Source organism: Anguilla rostrata, chromosome 16 (assembly GCF_018555375.3).
Source record: "Anguilla rostrata isolate EN2019 chromosome 16, ASM1855537v3, whole genome shotgun sequence".
Taxonomy (NCBI): Eukaryota; Metazoa; Chordata; class Actinopteri; order Anguilliformes; family Anguillidae; genus Anguilla; species Anguilla rostrata.
This window is the reverse complement of record NC_057948.1, coordinates 9146768-9166059: the sequence shown is the minus strand read 5'-3', so window position 1 is coordinate 9166059 and position 19292 is coordinate 9146768. Positions and strand designations below refer to the sequence as shown.

Here is a 19292-nt window from a genome sequence, read left to right as displayed (position 1 = left end):
CGTGCACACACACACGCGCGTATATAATCACACAAACACACACGTGCACACGCACACACACACACACACACATGTGCACACACACACGCGTATATAATCACGCACACACGCATGCGCGACCACACTCACACACATGGATCGCACACACGTACATGATCACGCAAACACATGCACAGAAACGCACGCACACACACAACCAACTCCACGTGTGTGCACACATACATGCTGACACAGAAATGTGCATGCACGCGCGCACACACACACACGCCCCCACACGCACACACTCTCGCATTCACACACGCACACAGACACAGCCATGCACACACACACACACACACACACACATGCACGCACGCACGCACACACACACACACACACACACACACACAGACACAGCCATGCACACACACACACACATGCATGTACGCACACACACACGCACACACACGCGCACGCACACACGCACACACACATGTACGCACACACGCACACACACACACACGCACACACACACACAGGTCAAGCCGAGCTCAATGAAAGGGCAGGGCATTGTCGGGGAGGCTTTGAGGGTTAGGGTTAGGGTTGAGGGAGCGTAAATCTGAGAAGCGGGGGTCAGGCGCGATGTACTGCCCCGGCCCTTTGATCTCCACGGCGACCCTTCGTGGAGGTAACGCTCGCGTAATGGCGGGAGGGTGACCGCACACTCAGAGAGGCCGGACCCCCCTGACTCTGCTCTCCAGAGGGGTGGCCCTGTGGCGGGGGGGGGGGGGGGGTCCGGCAGTGCTGGGTCCCTGGGGCCTTTGTCTCTCTGAGGGCCCCAGGCCTCCGCGCTGTCACTCCATAACAACCCGCTCTGCATTTCAGCACAGGTTCCAGGGGGCAGGACGGGGGCGGGGCCAGGGACGGGGGGGCGGGGACTCTCGCTACTTATCTCAGAGTCATTCTGAGCCGTACGGGCAGCAGCGTCAGGGCAGCGTAGGAACGTAAAACACACGCTCATCCCCGCACGCGCTCACACAGGCCCCGCCTTCGACCGGCTACGGTCGCGTGCGCCGTGCGGTCCCGCATCGCGTCCTCCGCCTCGCAGAGGACCTCGGGGGTCAAAGAGGGAAAACCAGGGGGGCGCGTGGTTTACGGGGCGCACGCGTTAGAATTACGACACAGCCTCTGCCCCCCGAGGAGAAACGTGGTCGTCGGGGGAAACCGCGCAGCGAGCGGCAGGAGCCCGTGAGGGCGCTCGTCGCGTCTCGAACGCAGAGGCCTCTGTCACGGAGAGCTTCACCGGCCTCCGAGGGTCGGCCTCGGGTTCGAACCCAGCGGAACTGCGATGAATACACCGCGTGCTTGGGCTGGGAGGCGGCGGGAAAAACGCACGCAAACAGCATCCTCCCCCCCCCCAACCGCCCCCTTACAGGAAGTGGGTAGCGGACCAGACCTGACCAAACCGCTCGGCTCCAGAATCTAGACAGACGAAATAAAAATAAATCCTTGTTTCCTCGTCTGACCGCGCGATGCTGCGCTCGGACGCGCGTAGCGGGAGAGAGGGGCTGTGGAGCTGAGCGAACGCGAACGATAAACAAAAGACCACACACACAACAGGCGCAAAAAAAAAAAACAAACGCGTTCAGTCGTGTACGACCTTGCGTAACCAACCGCGCCGACCGCAGGACGCCGTAACTAATCGCTTCACGCATGAGCTGGAGGAAGCGCGGGCTACATCTAGGCGTAAACAAGCGGCGGGGCCGAGGAATCAACATCTGTTGACATGTCGTCGCGGTTAGACCAAAACAAACTCGTCCATTTATTCGAAAACAGAGTCACGGTAAAGCTGAGTCACAGAAATTCCCCTGCCGCTTTAATTCGAGCTGTACACACCAAACACACGCAAAGAAACAATGTAAACATACTCGCTGTGTTTGTTTTCCTCTAGCTACCGTCTCTTACATTTACCGACATTATCCTAATCCCAAATGAAAATATGGTTTTCCGTGAATTCATTCAGCTTCAATAAAAAAAAACAAAAAATTGTAGTTGGAACCAAAAACATTTTTTCCTGTACCGGATATTCCACAAACATTTGTCAACTAATTATACTATGCCCACCACATGTCAGAATTTGTCATATTTTAGGGATCATTGAAAAAAGTTAATCATTTCCTGAAAGTGTACAACTGTTACCTAAAAAAATAAGCTTTCTCCTGGGTTACACAAACTGAGCATATAGTTTGAGTTACACTTTCTGAGTCACACAGTCTGAGTTATATAGCCCGAGTTACATAGTCTGAGTTACATAGTCTACTGAGTCATATTGTAAAACACCCCTGACCCAGGAAGGCACTTTTGGGGGAAGCTCCTGGTCCGCCTGAGCGTGCATCGGCTCGCGCCCACGCGGCTCAGTTTTGGGAAGACCGGCGTTTAGGGACCCCGGAGGGTGCGTTGCAGCGGTGGGACAAAGCGGTACTGAAGGATGGGGGCGTTAAAAACTGACAGGCCGCTTTTTTACCAGACTTCTCACGTCTCAGGAGAAGTCTACTTAATCACCTCAACCAACAGAAAATGAAAAGGAAAGGAATCGAACGTGCTCAGCCGATCTCTCACACAGCCACCTGTTAAGGCGACTGACTCATATCAGTATATTCAGTACGCTACAGACGCTGTGAAATCCAAACCGTATATATGCAAAAAGTACCAAAGATCTGATATTAAGCCTATTTTATTCAGTTGAGATATCAAGTAAGAATAATTTAAGCTTAAGTTTTTTTTTTTTACTATCCATAAAATCGTCTTGGTCATTTAGGGACACTTCTATTTAAGTAACATGGAATTTAAATCTTTAGCAGTCTGTGGTGCAACCATTTAGTGGGTTGCCAATAGAAAATAAATTGGGTCAAAACATTTATGCTCTCCCACATAAATGTGTCACTCTGGATACGATGGTCCGCTAAATCGATGTATTGCGATGCAAAGGCATCCTGCTCCCCGCCATTCGTTAGACATACGTCACATCAAAAGGAAATTATTTCGTTTTCTTGTTGTGACCGGAGAGGAGCCATGTGGAAAAACTAAAGCGCACATCTGTATCTTGGGGTTTAACGGACACTTTAAATGCAAAAAAAAAAACAAAAAAACAACTGCATTTGGTCAAAAAAATAGCTTCCAAAGTGCGGTTGAGTGGACGGAGAGTGAGTGTTTTGTGGCTCCCTGAGTGTTGGTCGTTAGAGGCTGGAAGCAGCAGTCCGAATGCTCTTCTTGGAGCACGCAGAGCATCCGAGGCCAAGCCGCTGTACGCTCGTTTGCGAGGAAGCCGTTGTTCTGTTTCGCTCTTGCGTGTCTCAACACCGGGAGAGATATTTACCTCCATCAGTCACCACGGCTAATGCCCCTTTAATGCAGGGATGAGCTCCGAGAGGCTTAAGTGGCTCATTATATCAGTCATTACCACTTTTATTCAAGTGCTCCAGCCTCCAGGGCGTGTGTTTCTGACAGAGCGAAACGCCACCGGATCCGCTGATCTCAAATTCAGGAGTCAGGCGCCCGCGCGGCTGCAAAGTTTTTCGGCGATTTTTGCACGCGCCTAGCTGGACGCGACAGCGATCACATGACGCGCAATCGACGGGACTGCCTGATCAGGGCACTGCGGAGAGAGAGAGAAAGCTGACAGGCGTGAATGCAACCCGAAAAGTAACGGAGTCTAATACTTTTAATAACGTCCCTGACGATCAGTCTTTGTAGCATCGGCACGTGTCCCCGCTAACCTGCAGTTCTTCAAAGCGCTAAAACCGGACATTTTATAACCGGAGTTCAGGCAACACCCTTTTCTCTTCTCGACAGCCTGATTCGAACCCTCAACCCCTCAGTTTGAGCTGCTGTGGGGGCAGAGCCAGGACGACCTTCTCAGCACCAACCCACCCCCACACCCCCCCGACCGCAGCCCCTGGTGGTTCCCGGGCTAATGCTACGGAGAGGCGTTTGTTTCCATAGCTGCGATGACTCATCTGCTTCCCGTGGGCCGGAGCGAGCGTCCGGCAGAGCGGCCGGGGGGGGGGGGCGGGGTTTGGGGGTGGGGTTGTTGAGGTGCAGTATAAATACACGCAGAGCGCCGCCGGGCAGGAAGGGGAGGTGTTTACGAGTGGCCGTGACATTTGGGAGCTCACTGAAGGCCGCTGTCGTGTTTCGCCCGCCACGCCCACCCCCCCCGCTCCGCGCCTCTGGGTTTTCCGGCCTGGGACGGGCGGACGGGTCGCGGGTGGTGCAGTGTGCCGCCGGGCAGGATTTGGGCTATTTTTACCTCCCTCTGGAGATCATCCCCACCCCCAAGCGCCACGGAGACGAAAGGTCGTGAAAACAATGAGGGCGTGGGTGAGAGTGGTGTATTTGGAGAGAGTGTGGGTGAGGTGAGAGTGTGTGTGTGGTATGTGGTGAGTGTGTGGTGTGTGTTGTGTGAGGTGAGTGTGTGTGTATGTGTAGTGGTGAGAGTGTGTGTGTGTGTGTGTGTGTGAGGGTGAGAGTGTGTGTGTGTGTGTGTGTGAGAGTGTGTGTGTGTGTGTGTGAGGTGAGTGTGTGTGTGTGTTGAGGTGGGTGTGTGTGAGGTAAGTTGTAGTCGTGTGTACGCTGCCTTAGATTAAAAACCCCTTTCGCTTTGTTGGTTTCAGAAATGCTGTCTCGCTCAAAGTGCCCTTGCATGTCAGGAAGTATTAGGCCTCTCTTTAGAGAGTAATTACCCTGTTTCATCTCCCCGGAATGTGTCACTCTGGGTTGCTAAGCGCAGGCAGGAGCGGTGCCACTAATTAAGGCAGGAATTCCGCTGCCCTGCCTTTCATTAAGGGGGCCAATCAGGAGGGAGGGGCTGGAGGGCAGGGCCTGCGACGCTCCACAGCCCGCGGCCTGCCTTTCGAGAGGCCCAGGGCCCAGGACGGGTCCCTGACATAACCGCAGTGCAGCACTGCACCCCGGCAAAGGGGCGGAGCCTGTGACGGCCGCCCGAGTGACAGCCGGGAGCCTCAGTAAGAGACCCGCGGGGGGGGAGGGGCCGAGACCAGGGCCACTCGTTAGGGCCACAACTGAAGAGCCGACAAGAGCAAGTACTCCAGATGAGTTAACATTACATTACATTACAGGCATTTAGCAGAGGCTCTTATCCAGAGCGACTTACATTGTATTCAATTATACAGCTGGATATATACTGGAGCAATGCAGGTTAAGTACCTTGCTCAAGGGTACAACGGCAGTGTCCTACCGGGGAATCGAACCTGCGACCTTTAGGTTACAAGACCAACTCCTTCGCCATTATACTACACTACTGCCCCAGTCTCTTTGTCTCGTTCCTTAGATCACGTCGGCTCATTTTGGAAGCTTCCGGAAGTCTCTGCATCGCCTCCCTGATCGAGCCGACGAGGCCGCAGACAGGGACAGAGAACTTCACAGGCTGAGCGGCGGACGGGAGCGGCCGTCTCTGCACCGCAGCTCGACCGACGGAAGCTCGACGCCGCGTCAGTAAAACACAACGTTTTACAGCGAGCAGCGGCTCCGCTGCGATGACTCACTGAGGAGCGATTTCCCTTCACAGCGACACTGCTGCCCATTTAGAATAGCAAAACATAAAACATCTTTCCACAGAGATAAACAAAAATAAACAAACCAACACTCTAAACTATAAAACTATAAAAACTAAAAAAAACTTCATATAAACTAAAGACAAAGCGAAATAAGAAATGAATCTATGCATTATGTAACGATGTGAAAGCTCCAACATTTGTAGCAGAATATTGTTTACCTCTTCATTGCATTTCCTGACTAATGAGCAGAGGATGCTTCCTTTATACTCCGCTTCCCATATAAGGGATCAGTATTTCGCCAGCGTGATTAATAATGGAGGAGAAACCAATTAAGCGCAGAGCGCAGATCGCTCAGTGATAATTCTCTTAAAAAGCAGCGAGCCTCACTTCATCAAAAGCGTGATACTCTCCCAGCCGAAAAAACTAATCACCCCGCCATCAAACCCGCCCTTATTAAAAGGAAATGACTAACTTCCTTTTTGAAGCGAGAAAGCTCATTTGTCAAACCTCAGACAAAAGACGGAAGAAAAGCGAAGAGATTCAGAGACACGGTTTAGCTGTTTGAAATCCAGGGGGCGGAGTCGCTGAAAGCGATCGGCTAACCGTTAACGAAGCGTTATCGACGGTCGCCGACGCGTCGGAGTTTACCTGAAGGCCGACGCTCCAGGTGAGTCGGCGGGGTCGGGGGGCGGGGTGCCGGGGTTCGGGGGCGGGGCCGTGCCGGCCGCGGGGCGGAGCAGGCGCAGGGACCTCCCCCTCGGGGGGTGGCAGCTGCTCCGGCGGCGCGCCACCCGCCCCACGGGGCCGGAGCTCCTCCTCCTCAGGGCCGGCTCCGGGCTGCGGAGAGATCAGAGCCCGCGGTCACGCAGGAGGCTGACCTGGGATCAGTCTGACACAGAGCTCGTAATGGATGTGGTTGGGACATGGACAGGGCAAAACTGACCCTAGATCAGCACCCCTAATCTGAAGTGCTTTCGGAATCTCATTCACGAGCTGATGCTATAAGAGAGGTAGCTACCTCATACAGCAGGCATGGCACACACTTCCACATCTGTATTTCAATGGGAGTGCATACGCAGTGTCTCACCTGGGGTTAAACAGTATGCTAAACGCACCACACACACACGCACACACACATGTTCGCATACGCACACGCACACACACACGTGTGCTTACACACACATGCTCGCATGCAAACACACACACACACATACACACACACACTTTCTCTCCCACTCGCACTCATACACACACATACTGTCTCTCTCTATCACACACACACACACACACAAAGACGAGATGAGATGAGACATAGCAGGTAAACAGAGCCCGGTCTCCTCTCTCCAAGTATGACACACTCCCTCTGAGAGAAAGTAATCTGCCGGTGTGGAGCCCAGCCAGCCCTGCCAGAGGGCCACCGCAGTGCTGGCCTGGTAAACTGTGGAGCTGCTTCCCTCCCCAGGCCTGTTGGAGGGGCCCTGCAGACCACATGACCCTACCCACCGCCTGGCTCTCGCAAGGGCAGGGTGGGGGGGGGTTGGGGTGGGTGGCAGGCAGCACCCTACTTACTGTCCAACTGTCACGTCGGGGGGGGGGCGTATGACCCTGCCCACCGCCTGGCTATCACAAGGGGGAGGGGGGGGGGGGCTGCACCCTACCTACTGTCCAGCTCTCACAGGGAGGGGGGTGGGGGGGCTGTTCATTTCACTGTTCGGCAGTTCAAGCGTTGTCCTACTCTGTTTAACTCTGTTGCCCTCCATTGAATCACAGCCAGCGGTGGAGGCTGAACTTCTGCACATCTCACTCAACGGCCAGGGACCCCATCGAGCTGCTAACCAGCGCAGTCGGGTGTGCCAAATCAGGGCTGAGTCGAAAACCTACGGGGCGGAGCATCTCCAAGAGCAGGGCTGTTTGGGCAGCCCAACCGTACGGCAAACCGAAGTACATCCTTCTCCGCCGGATGGAGTCCCCGTTTCTGACTGCTGAATCTGGCCGGTGGGGACAAACTGCCCCTCTCTTGGCGGGACACCCACGTGGCCGCAGTCCGCAGTCGACCCTCAGGCCGCAAGCGAGCCCCGCCGGCTGGGCGCGCGATCGATCCGACGCCACCGCACTCTCTGAGCCGCGACCCCTAACCTTAGGGCTCTGTCTGTTTCCCTCTCTGACTTCTACCTGTATGAGTAAAGCAGAACTAAAAAATCCAAAAGGAGGGCAAACCGTCCGCTCTGCTTTTAAATTTCATTTTTTAAAAAGAGCCCCAGCTGGTCCACGCTGCAGGGATGAGCAGCTGGAGGCCAGACAATGGGAACAAACCGAAATGTGCAGAGTCGTACTGTCCCCAATCACAGCCACTGGGTCCAATCCAGCCCGGTGCGCAGGCAGTTGGCATAGCGACGGTGAATCACGGCATGTGTGCACGCACACAGGCACAAATTCGCACACGCAAGCACGCACACAAACGCAGACACAAACACACACACGCCCAGAGACACAAACTCGCACACACACGCACAGACACAGACACACGCCCACAGACATGTACGCAGACACACAACACTCATGCACACACACAGACAGACACACACACACACACACAGACAGACAGACACACACTCACACACACACAGAAACACGCAAACACACACACTCTCACACACACACACTCACACACACATACACTCACAGAAACACGCAAACACGCAAACACACACCCACACACACGCACGCATGACACATCCTCTGCACCTGGCTGCCTCTGCTGTACTAAGGGTAAGCACTCTTGTCTCTGCTCTGCTGTGTCAGCAGCGCTTTTACCCAATCAGAAGCCTGCAACAAATCCTCAAGTTAAACAACTCCAGCTGACCCCGAGCGCATGGTTTATGGAACACCTGCAGCACCGAAAAAACTGGAATTTCAGGAACAAATAAAACGTCGCACGTAGCACGCAACGTCTTCTAGGACTCTCTGTGGGCACGTTTCTACTCCGGTACTTCACTCAGCGCAGCAGTTAGCGGTTCAGAGCCCAGTAAAATTGCATGGGGCCGATGATCAGGCCCGTGGTGCACGCCTTCAGCGCCAGTCATTGATTGTCCTGTTGGGCTGTGGAAGATCAGCACCTGGCTGAGAAGCGCAGGGCCCGCGTCCACCGAGCCAGGCGGCAGCTCGGCTCCTCGCTCCCCGTGATCCCGCGCCGCGTTAGCGTAACCCGCCGGGCGACCCCGCCTGACGTTCGAGCGCTTTTGGCCGCCTGGCGCCTGCAAGCGAAACTGCGCGGACTGAGCTTCCGACTCCGGGCAGAGACGTGAGACATGTTTGTCTTATGAGAGCGTGGCTGCCTGCCACCAGGAATAGAGAGCCGGCCCAAATTTCGGCACTCCCCAGTGTCCGCCCAGAACTGTTTTTTCAGGCCGTGGCAGAGCTGGGGTTACGTTCTTAAAGTGCCTCCCTCCATACCTATCCGATGTTTCTGAGCATGAACCCTCCATTAAAAATAAATGGGCTTGTGTCTTATGTAGCAAAGAACAGTGACAAAATAGTTTGTGCATGTGCACGTGTGTATCTGTATATGAGCGAATGTCGCTTTTTTGGCATGTGTATGCTGGGAAGTGTCTGCCACCTTCACTCTGCTTGGCATGGATTCCAGCAACTCTGGCACCACCTCATCTTCCATTTCATCCCAGAGCTCTCTCAACACTTCCCATAGGAGATCTGTTGATGTTACCCGATGTTTGGACTTCTCAGTCTTCAACAGCTCCCACAGATATTCTGTTGGGTTGAGGTCCGATGACCGCAGCGGAAATGCCATCCTAATGAGCTCCCCTTGTTTCTCAATGCACCCGAGTCTCTAACTGGATTACCCCTTGATAAATAATGAACACAACCAGGACTCGGTGGTGTCCTCAGACTTTTGGTCCCCATTGTATATTGTGTTCTCGAGCCCCCCCCCCACCCCTTTTTAATTAAGCATCTCCACCCTGTAAAGAAGCGGATGAATTATAGATGCTGACATTGTGTCAGGAGATGGCAACACCAGACACACCGTGGAAGCTCCACCTGTTAGCAAGGGAGGGAGGGAGGCAGGGGGCCATGGGAACCGTTTACAGCAGGGCCGGGGGGGGGGGGGGGGGGGGGTTTGGGGAGGTCAATTATCCCCACCAATTAGACTCAGTGCTCTCCTCCGTAGCGCGGAGAGGGGATTAGGCGGACGCTCCAGCTATCGCTTACACAAAGGCAGGCGAAAACGTTTTGGGTGTCCCTCAGACGGACTGTCTGGCTCTGGCTTTACAAGAGAGGCACAAAAGCCCCCCTAGAGAGGAGCCACGAAAACGCCGCTGCGGAAGAGCGGGAGACAAAAACGCCCCTCTGTGAGAGAGAGAGAGAGACAAAAAAGCTGGCAAACAAACCGAAAGGTCGTTCGGCGCCGCGCTCAACAGCTCCGGTCCTCGTTCGACGGACGTGGTCCGTTTCCTCTGAAAACAGGCCGCTGCACTTCTCTGCGGTTCATTACTTTACATTACATTACAGGCATTTAGCAGACGCTCTTATCCAGAGCGACTTACACAACTTTTTTTACATAGCATTTTACATTGTATCCATTTATACAGCTGGATATATACTGAAGCAATGCAGGTTAAGTACCTTGCTCAAGGGTACAACGGCAGTGTCCTACCCGGGAATCGAACCTGCAACCTTTCGGTTACAAGTCCAGTTCCTTACCCACTGTGCTACACTCCGGTTCCTTCGTCACACGTCCTGGTGGCACAGGGGCGACACACCCGAAGCCCCCCCTCCGTGCCCCCCGCATGGGAATTCGGAAGGGGACGGGAGCTAGGAGAAGCAGGCCTTAGCGAAATCGGTCGGGGCGGCAGCCGTACGGTCTGACGATAAAGAACCAGCGAGCGTCGATTTTTTAAGCCGCGGTTGAGAAGCGCTACTTACTGGAGAGAAACATTACACACCAAAACTGTGGGAGGTGCTTCATTGAAAGACAGGTGACCTTCACGATAATGCCGATATTTAACTACCTCGTATTTCCTGTAAAGGTACTTTTTGACATACGAACACACAAGTCAATCACAAACAAGCACACATACAGAAACACACACACACACCTACTCTAAGAATGTCTGATGGCTTAAAGCTATTTCCCAGGGTTGAGACGAACAGCTGAAGTGAGTATCAGAACAAGACAGAGCAGAAAGACTCTATAAATTACGTGAGTAATTATACACAATGCCCTACTTTCCTGCGTGCCTATAGATCTGCCTCATACCCTCAGCTGCAAACAAAAGAGGAGCGCTTTGGGATTAAACGGCACTGATATGCAGGACTGGTAAATAAGAAATTTACGACCGTCTGACAAGGTGTGCATCACAGCACGAAACACCTGGGCCTACCCCGGGTCTGGGACCCCTCCGTCCGAATCCTGAGAGGGGAGCGCTGCCTTCTTCACCCGTCCCGCTGCAGACCGCTGGAACGTCCCCCTCTGGCTCTTCTTTCGGGACCTCATCTGGCAGGAGGGAAAGGTGGAAGGCCAACACAGGTCAGCCATGGAGACACACTGCTGTGCAGAAACGAAATCATGGAGACACACTGCTGTGCAGAAACGAAATCATGGAGACACACCAGTACAGAGGGGAAACCATGGTGACACACCAGTACAGAGGGGAAACCATGGAGACACACCAGTACAGAGGGGAAACCATGGTGACACACCAGTACAGAGGGGAAACCATGGAGACACACCAGAGTACAGCCAAAACCATGAAGAGCTCACCAACATACAAGGGAAACCATGGAGACAGACCAGCGTAGAGGAGAAATTATAGAGGCAGGCCGCTGTAGAGGGGAACCCATGTGATTGGTCGCCGTGCAGTTGGGCCCAAGAGGCCTGCCCAATGCAGCCATGAAAGTGATAACCAGATAGGCTGGCACTGCTACCGCAGAGCCCTTCTCTGGCTCGGGTCACCAGCGCGGCGGTGCGTAAGGTCAGGAGGATCAGCGCTTTCCCGCCGGCGAGCGGCCGATCCTCTCTGAGATGAGCGCGGGGGGGGGGGGGGCGAACGCAGACGGGAGCGCCGCGCGCCGGTTGCGTAATCCTGTCTCCGGGCGCCTCTCGCTCCGAGGGCGGGGGCTTGATTAAAACGCAATTACGCGTACAAACGAGCAGCCGCGCGCGGCCGGGGGCGACGGGACCAATCAGAGGCCTTCGCCGTGCCTCGTAACGACTCTGCTTCTTAAACACTTTGAATCGGTTTAAACGGGTACGTTCACTGTCACCGTCCACCAAACAGGTAAGAAAATACAGCGTCTGCACACTACAGACCATAGAAGCATTTCAAGTGGATGGAAAGGACCATAAAAGTCCAAGAGAAGCCAGCTTCTTAATATGCAAAATCTTCTACCCAAAAAAAGACCTCAAAACTGCATTAAATATATATATATGTGTGTATATATACTGCCTTTTAAATATAAAATGCAAAAAATGTACCTTTTTTTCCCCCCCGCTACTTCAAATGACTATGCTACCACAAAGACAAACAGCTTTCTTCCTCTCTGACTCTCATCAGCAAAGCTGGCACAAGAGAGATGTCTCTCCACAGAGGCCGAAATACCTCACACTAAGCTGGTAATTACGGCGTAAATACCTCACATTTCCAGCGTGTTTTCAACTATCACATTAGTGATCGAAACGGAAAAGGAAAAAAAAAAAAAACAACAAATGAATTGTTCTGGAGGAGGTGGAACCTTTACGGTGCTGTGTGCGCTAGAATGTCACAAATGTCAGTTTCCTACTACCCTTTACCAGAAACAAAAGCTAAATAACAAACAAAAGGAAGCAGAAACTGAAAGATACAACAACACAGAGGCCTTATCTCCTCTCCGTGGCAACGGCTCTTAAGCCCACCTCTGACCTTTGACCTTCCACCCAACCACAGCCCACCAGTACTGGGGGGGGAGGAAATCACCTGCTCCAATTTCACACCAGGGCACAGCGCTTCTTAAACAGACATCGTTAAGAGCCGCACGGGTGTGAAAAATTCACTTACGGACCGGTAAATTAGCTTTAGCCTTTATTAACACGGCCCGAAGCCCCCCGTCGTTTCCCCATTTGCTTTAGCGTAGCTTTAGCATGACGGACAGCTCGTTCGGCTGCTGCGGGCATGCTCGCAGGACTTGTCACCGTGGGGACGAGCTGGAAACCTGTGTTTTAAATTATTAAAGCGTGCGGGGCAACCAGAAATGCGGCCTGATAAGCCTGCAGCTTCCTTCCAGGCGCGTTCGACGGCGCATTCGATGCAGATCGCGACTGCTTTTAAGGAAACGTTCCGAGGAGGCAGAGACTGACTAAGCAGATCATTTCAGGGATGGAAACCTCTCAAAAAGACCAAACGATAACACTGATTTTAGGTTCTGTACTCCTAGAAACCAGTTCACGTAAAGGGGAATGCTATCTTTCCGTAGCTCTGATAAGATTGCCCAAATGCCACGGCTACGTTGAGAAAAGGCCAGTTAGCTAAGGGCGCCGTCTCAGCGGGAGGAAACCGGATACCCACGCTCCCATGGGGCGGCCATGATGGCTCCAGATCTGGGTGGGTGACTTCTATTGTTTGCTCCCTTAAAGCCAATCCTCCACAAAAGTGAAACTTTTTTTTTTTTGCTCCAACACGTTTCTCATGTCACCGAATTTGCCCTCTCCGCCAGACACTTGCCCTGCTTTCGGGTGTTCCCACGCTTCCCTCTCCTCCCCGCTCCGCGCCGTCGACCGGGCAACACAAAGGCGGTAAATCAGGCGGGCGGCCTCCCGCGGGCCCGGACGGCCCCCCTTTGTGGGCCGATATTTACAGACGACAGGCCGGGCCCCGGGAGCACCCGCATAAAGGGGCGTCTCTGCACCGCCGGCGGGGTTCGAACGCCCGAAAAAACGGGGGTTTCAGCGCCGTGAGAAAACATCTGGACCCCGAACGCGCGCGGCGCCTTCCCGGGAGGTCGAGGGACGCTCGGCTCTCGCCCGCCGCGACTCCCACCCCCGGCGACGGTTTTTTGGGGGGGGGGGGGTTAACGTCCTGCCGTTTGTGCGTAGCAGGACACACGGCGGCCATTGCCGAGCCTAATAAGCAGCTGATAAGTAGGTGTCGTATTTCCTGGATTCTTTAGGCTCTCAGGGAGATGCTAACTGCGCCGCGAGCTTTCTGTTCGCGCAAAGCCGAGATTGGCCGTCGGTTTAGGTGGGAGCCGGGCACGTGCGAGGTTCACGAGCGGTTCGTCTCTCTCTTTCTCTCTCTCTAGCTGCTCGCTCTCCCTCCTCGTCTCTCTCTCTCTCTCTCTCTCTCTCCAGCCGCTCTCCCCCCTCGTCTCTCTCTCTCTCCTCGGTGGAGGCCCCGGCAGGCACAGGCCACGCACAGCAGTCTGGGATTCCGCACCTGCTCAGCAGCGGTCCGTCCGGTCTGACAAACCTCTCAATCAGAAACGCAGAAACTGCGCAGGCTCCGCCCCCCCCCATCGACGCAATATTTACTTGCGCAGGCGTCGCCCTTGGTTACCCGGGCGGAGAGGCAGGTATGTGGGCTTGGCAGCACTTCTTATGGGAAGCTGGCGGCGAGGCCCGACGCAAAAAAAGGTTATCTGATGGGAGAGCGCTGAAAGAGGAAGGCCCTGGCAGCCATTTTATTAATCTCCCCAGAAGGCCGTGGATACGGCGCACCCCCACCCAAAAACCTGCTTTTTTCCTACCGGGCTACTTTGTTCATTAATGCAGCTCCTTAAAGTAGGGATGGGCGATGGCCGCAATGCTAATTATCGAACGCAGTACCGGTCGCCGCCACCGTGTGGTGTGCCGCCTTCCTTTTTTCATCTCTTTCCTCTTTGGTTATGACTGATGTGGTAGTACATACTCAAACTTCAGAGGCCGCGTGAATTGCTTTCGGGGGGGGGGGGAAACGACGCCGCCGTTATCTATTGGGCGTTGAGAACACGGCCAATTAGCCGCAAGGCCTATTCAGCTGTCATCCGATGGACAAAAACACATCACGCGATCACGTGGAAGCTGCACAAACTTGCTGCTCATTGGCCGTTGTATCGACACCCAATAGATGACAATTACGATGTTTTTTTTTGCCCCGGAAGCATTTCACCTCTGACCTCTGAGCTTGGATGTTCACTCCCACATCAGGTATAATTAAAGAAAAAAGAAAAAAGACGGAAAGAAAGGCAACGCTCCGCACGGTGGTGACGATCGTTACTGCACTGGATAATCATCGCTCGGTGCGTATCGCCCCAGCCCTACCTTAAGCTAAATATCTGATACGGCGAGCAGGGAGCAGTGAGCCCCCAGCAGCTCGGAACCGAAACTGTAGAGAAGCGCTGAACATCACGGACGGGTTCCAGTGAAAGAGACGCTGGTGGACTCCCGCTGGTTTTTCCGTGAGGACGAACGGACAGACGGACGGACGGCCCTGCCCGTGTGATGGGGTAGGGGAGCGGAAACTGCCGGAAGGGCCTGTCAGGTGCACATCTCCCGCCCAGACCCCCTCACCCCCCCCCCCCATCCCCCCTCCCCCGGTCACTGCTGACTCCAGAGAGGAAGTTCCCAGGGTCACCCGCAGCAGGGGGGGGGGGGCGTAACTGCAGGGGGGGGAAGCCCTGTTTGGAAAGGGAGGCTGCTCATCCAGAGCTATGACATCACCAGTCACGAGCAGCGCTACAGCCTCTCTCTCTGCGCACGCTAGCTTAAACTGAAAGGTCGGCAGGAGAATGAAATCCAGTACGAATTTACATTAAAAAAAAGAAAGGGACACTTTCGCATGTCGAAGAAAGTTTAGAAAAAGTTTATAGACTGAAGTGGTTCTTTAAATACACAGGCAGCCTTTAGCAGCGTCGGCCAAAACGCTGGTTCAGTCAATAAACCTGCTTATGTGTGTACAGTACACAGAGAAAGGGTCTCAAACTGCTGCCCGGGAGGGCTGCGGTCTCCGCTGGTTTTGGGATTTCCTTCCAAGCCGCAGCCAGTCTCGGGCTTGGAAACAAGGTGCGGGAGACTCTTTAGCCAATCGGTGACTACAACGAAGCACTTAGGAACACATCAAAAACCAGCAGATGCAGCGGCCCTCCAGGACATGAGTTTGAGATCCAGACTATGTGGTTTTTACTTTGTTATATGAGGTATTGATTCAAAAAAAAAAACTTGCTTACACTCAAGGGAGACCACCGACAACCAGTGGATCGAGCGGTTTTCTCCACATAAAAAAAAATTATTTGTACAAATGTCAAGGCAACCCTAAGTCATACACCGTTCATTTACACTCGAACATTTGGCGAAGAACAAAACGGTTGTCGAGGGATTTCGCGACATCACCTGTCTAAGTCAGCGACGCTTAAATTTAACAAGGGGCGAAATGTTGTCAAATAAAATGATTCAGCGGTGTCCTTCCAAACGTTTGACGCGCAGAATAAGACACTGATAGGAAGCCTATGACACTGCAGCTACGCGAGCAGGGCTTGGCAGGCATCACGTTTTTAAACCGCTCGGGCGAAGGACAGGAATAACTGGGGGAGGACCAGAATTGTCAGCGCTTTTCAGAACGCGGCAGCCCTGAAAAGTTGGCACCCGGGGTCGGTAAACAGCAAACCTGTTTCCTCACACCCTCGCTCAGTCCTGAACGGCGGCGAACGGGAAAAAAAAACACAGCTTTCGCAGCTTCAGAACCCAGGACCCGGCCGCCGAGCGGCCATTTTCTCACCCCTTTCTTCAACAGAGAGCGACGACCGCGAGCCAGGCCGAATCAGAACCGCACGTCAGAGCCAAAATGTCCGCTCTTACGGCCACGTTTACCGTACATATTAAGGGCTGGCAATGGAGGGAAAGGGCAGCGCTCCCCGGTTTGATGGGCGCTCGGTGCCCTGGATGTCCCCAACCAGACGCGAGGGCTCCCGTTGCGATTCCATTCTCTGTAATATTAACCAAAGCCTTCAAGGCTACTGTAAATGGGTATTGCATTTCTTAAAGGGAAAAGACTGTTAAAAGATAAATTCAATACTTCTTTCATCTGATATGAGCGTGCTGCTCCTCTGCACTCCCCGAATGAAATATTTGGGGAATGAAGTTACCGTGTTGCCACGGCAGCGCTCTGCGCCTTCGGTGTAAAAGTTCGCTTTTTTGATGCAAAGAATGAACTGGATGGTTTAATAACAGCTGCGACTCGCTATGGACAACAACGTAAAACCCTGAAAAGGTTTCCACTTGGTTCGTTGTAAGCACAGCTTTTGAAGTTCATCAGACTTTCCAGACCAAATATAGCACGAAATCAAACGTAACACTGACATTAAACAGAAAGAGGTTATAGCATTTCTTCTCCAAGGAAACCATCAGATACAGTGTGCAACCTCACGGCGACCACTAACCCTGCCCAACACACAACCCACACACACACACACACACACACACACACACACACACACACACAGACACACACACACACACACACAGACACACACACACACACACACACACACACACACGCACACACACGCACACACACGCACACACACACACACACACACACACACACACACACACACAGAGACACAGACACAGACACACACACAAACAAAACACAAGAAGAAAGAGGGAGGGAGACCGAGATGGCAAAAATCATTCATGTCCTTTTCACTCGGGCAACGGAGAGGGCAGCCAAGGGTCCTCGCCGTCCTCAGCCCAGCTCACCTGCACGCGCGTGAGGGAGGAGGAGGGCCGAGCCCCCCTGGGAAAGCGGCCCGCGGCGGCGACGGCGGCGTTTTTCGGGGGGGACGGCTTGCTCTCCGCGCTCAGCCCCCGGCCCACGTCCCCCAGGTAGCGCCGGGCGGTCCGCAGCATGCGCGCGAACACGCTCTTAGCCCCGCCTCCCGCTTCTGAGGACACAGAGGCAGAGAGACACACCCCAAGACCAATCACATAACATTCAGCAGAACGTCACCCAGAGAATATCAGAATATCACACAGACCCGCCCAATCAGAACACAGACACCGCCCCAAGACCAATCACATAACATTCAGCAGAACGTCACCCGGAGAATATCAGAATATCACGCAGACCCGCCCAATCAGAACACAGACAGCGCCCCAAGACCCGTCCCATAACATTCAGCAGAACGTCACCCGGAGGAATCGCAGACCCGCCCAATCAGAACACAGACTCCGCCCCAAGACCCGTCCCATAAAATTCAGCAGAACGTCACCTGGAGGAATCGCAGACCCGCCCAATCAGAACACAGACAGCGCCCCGAGACCAATCACATAACGTTCAGCAGAACATCACCCGGAGAATATCAGAATATCACACAGACCCGCCCAATCAGAGCACAGACAGCGCCCCCCGGAGGTCGCAGAGCTCATCTGAGGCAATCGCGCTCTTATTGGGCCGTGACGTCTCGCGGCGCAGTCGGGGCTGCAGGGCCGTAAAAACGTTATCGCCGACGACCAGATTCACGCGCAGGAAGCGATCCGCGTCAAAGGGAGGGAAAACGGGCGCGGGCCGCTATCGCCGTGCGTCAAACGCGAGGGGGGGGGGGCGTAGCGGGCCCGTCTGCAGGCTATCGTCCCACCAAAATCCGGTCTACGGGACAAAAACAACAAAGGGGCAGCTCTCTGATAAAGCTGGGGGGGGTTTACACAGCTGGGGCGGGGAAGACGGTCCCCCCCCCTTTCTCCCGCGAAATTTACGGCGCGTGAAAGCGCTACGAGCCGACGGCGGCTCCGACGGCGACTATGTCGGCTGCTGGGGGGGGGGTCGGGCGTCAGCCTCGGGCGCGCGGTCACTCACAACCCGGGCTCCGCGCCAGGCGGGAAGGAGCAGGCCCTTCGTTTCATTACCTCGAACACATGCGCCAGCCTTCCCCGCGAATGGCATAACTCTGCCACCCTTCCCCTCCACACCCCCACCCCACCCCACCCCACCACCCTCCCCCCACCCACGCCCTCTGCCTCCGACAAAATGAGTAACGGCAGAGGTGATGTCACGCGGGACGGGGTTCGCGCGGGCGCTGTTACGAGCGCGTAAATCAGAGCTTTCGCAGCGGCGGCGTGGCGTTTGATTTGCGCCCGGGCCGCGCAGGCGAGCGCGGGGTTGGGGGGGGTTTCTGCGCCTCACGGAAACGGGACCGGGGCGTCAGGAGGAGGCGGAGCCTGGGTGTAAAAAAAAAAGGGGGCCGCAGTGTATCCGTGGGGTACCTACGAGGCAGGTCTGCTTTCACGGTAGGGGGGTGGAAGGGGGCTAAGCCTAAGCTAAGCCTGCTCCGCCCGCTCCGCCCGGCCGCTCACCTTTCTTCGCGGGCTTCCGGGCCTCCGTCGCGGGCGTCCGAGCGGGCCGCTCCTTCCCTCGCCTCCCGTCCTCCGCGCCGGCCCGCGGCGTCGACGGGCCGCTCTCCTTCTCTGAAAAACACGAGGGCGTCGTCAGGCGTCCGCGCGTATCGCTGGCGGAGCGCGTTCGGCAAACGTCAGCCCTGATGATCTTGTGCGGGATCCCAAAGGCAGCCCTGCGGGTGGGCTGGATGCAGCCGGGGTTAAAAAGGCCCCAAAATAAATCTGTGTTTCATAAGGAACGCTGCGTCATTGGTACCTGAAACAAACATATTTTCCCGGGGATTGCACGCTCGAGCCAATTGAAACGAATTGCACTTTATTTACGACCTTTAACACAAATGCTGTAGCCATAACAGTGTTTTGATTGGCCACCTGCGCCC

General features: G+C 54.4%; 1 protein-coding gene across 1 annotated transcript in view; it reads right to left on the bottom strand.

Moving 5' to 3' along the window:
* The window catches only part of si:ch211-266k8.4 (TBC1 domain family member 10A), a 75441-nt gene that overhangs the window by 9272 nt on the left and 46877 nt on the right, over positions 1–19292 (bottom strand). Inside the window, exons 11-14 of the mRNA XM_064313533.1 lie at positions 18871–18981; positions 17278–17462; positions 10952–11064; positions 6190–6392 (exon numbers count right to left, since the gene is read on the bottom strand). Coding sequence (XP_064169603.1) covers positions 6200–6392; positions 10952–11064; positions 17278–17462; positions 18871–18981 — 602 coding nt within the window. The 3' untranslated portion in view covers positions 6190–6199. The remainder of the gene's footprint in view (positions 1–6189; positions 6393–10951; positions 11065–17277; positions 17463–18870; positions 18982–19292) is intronic.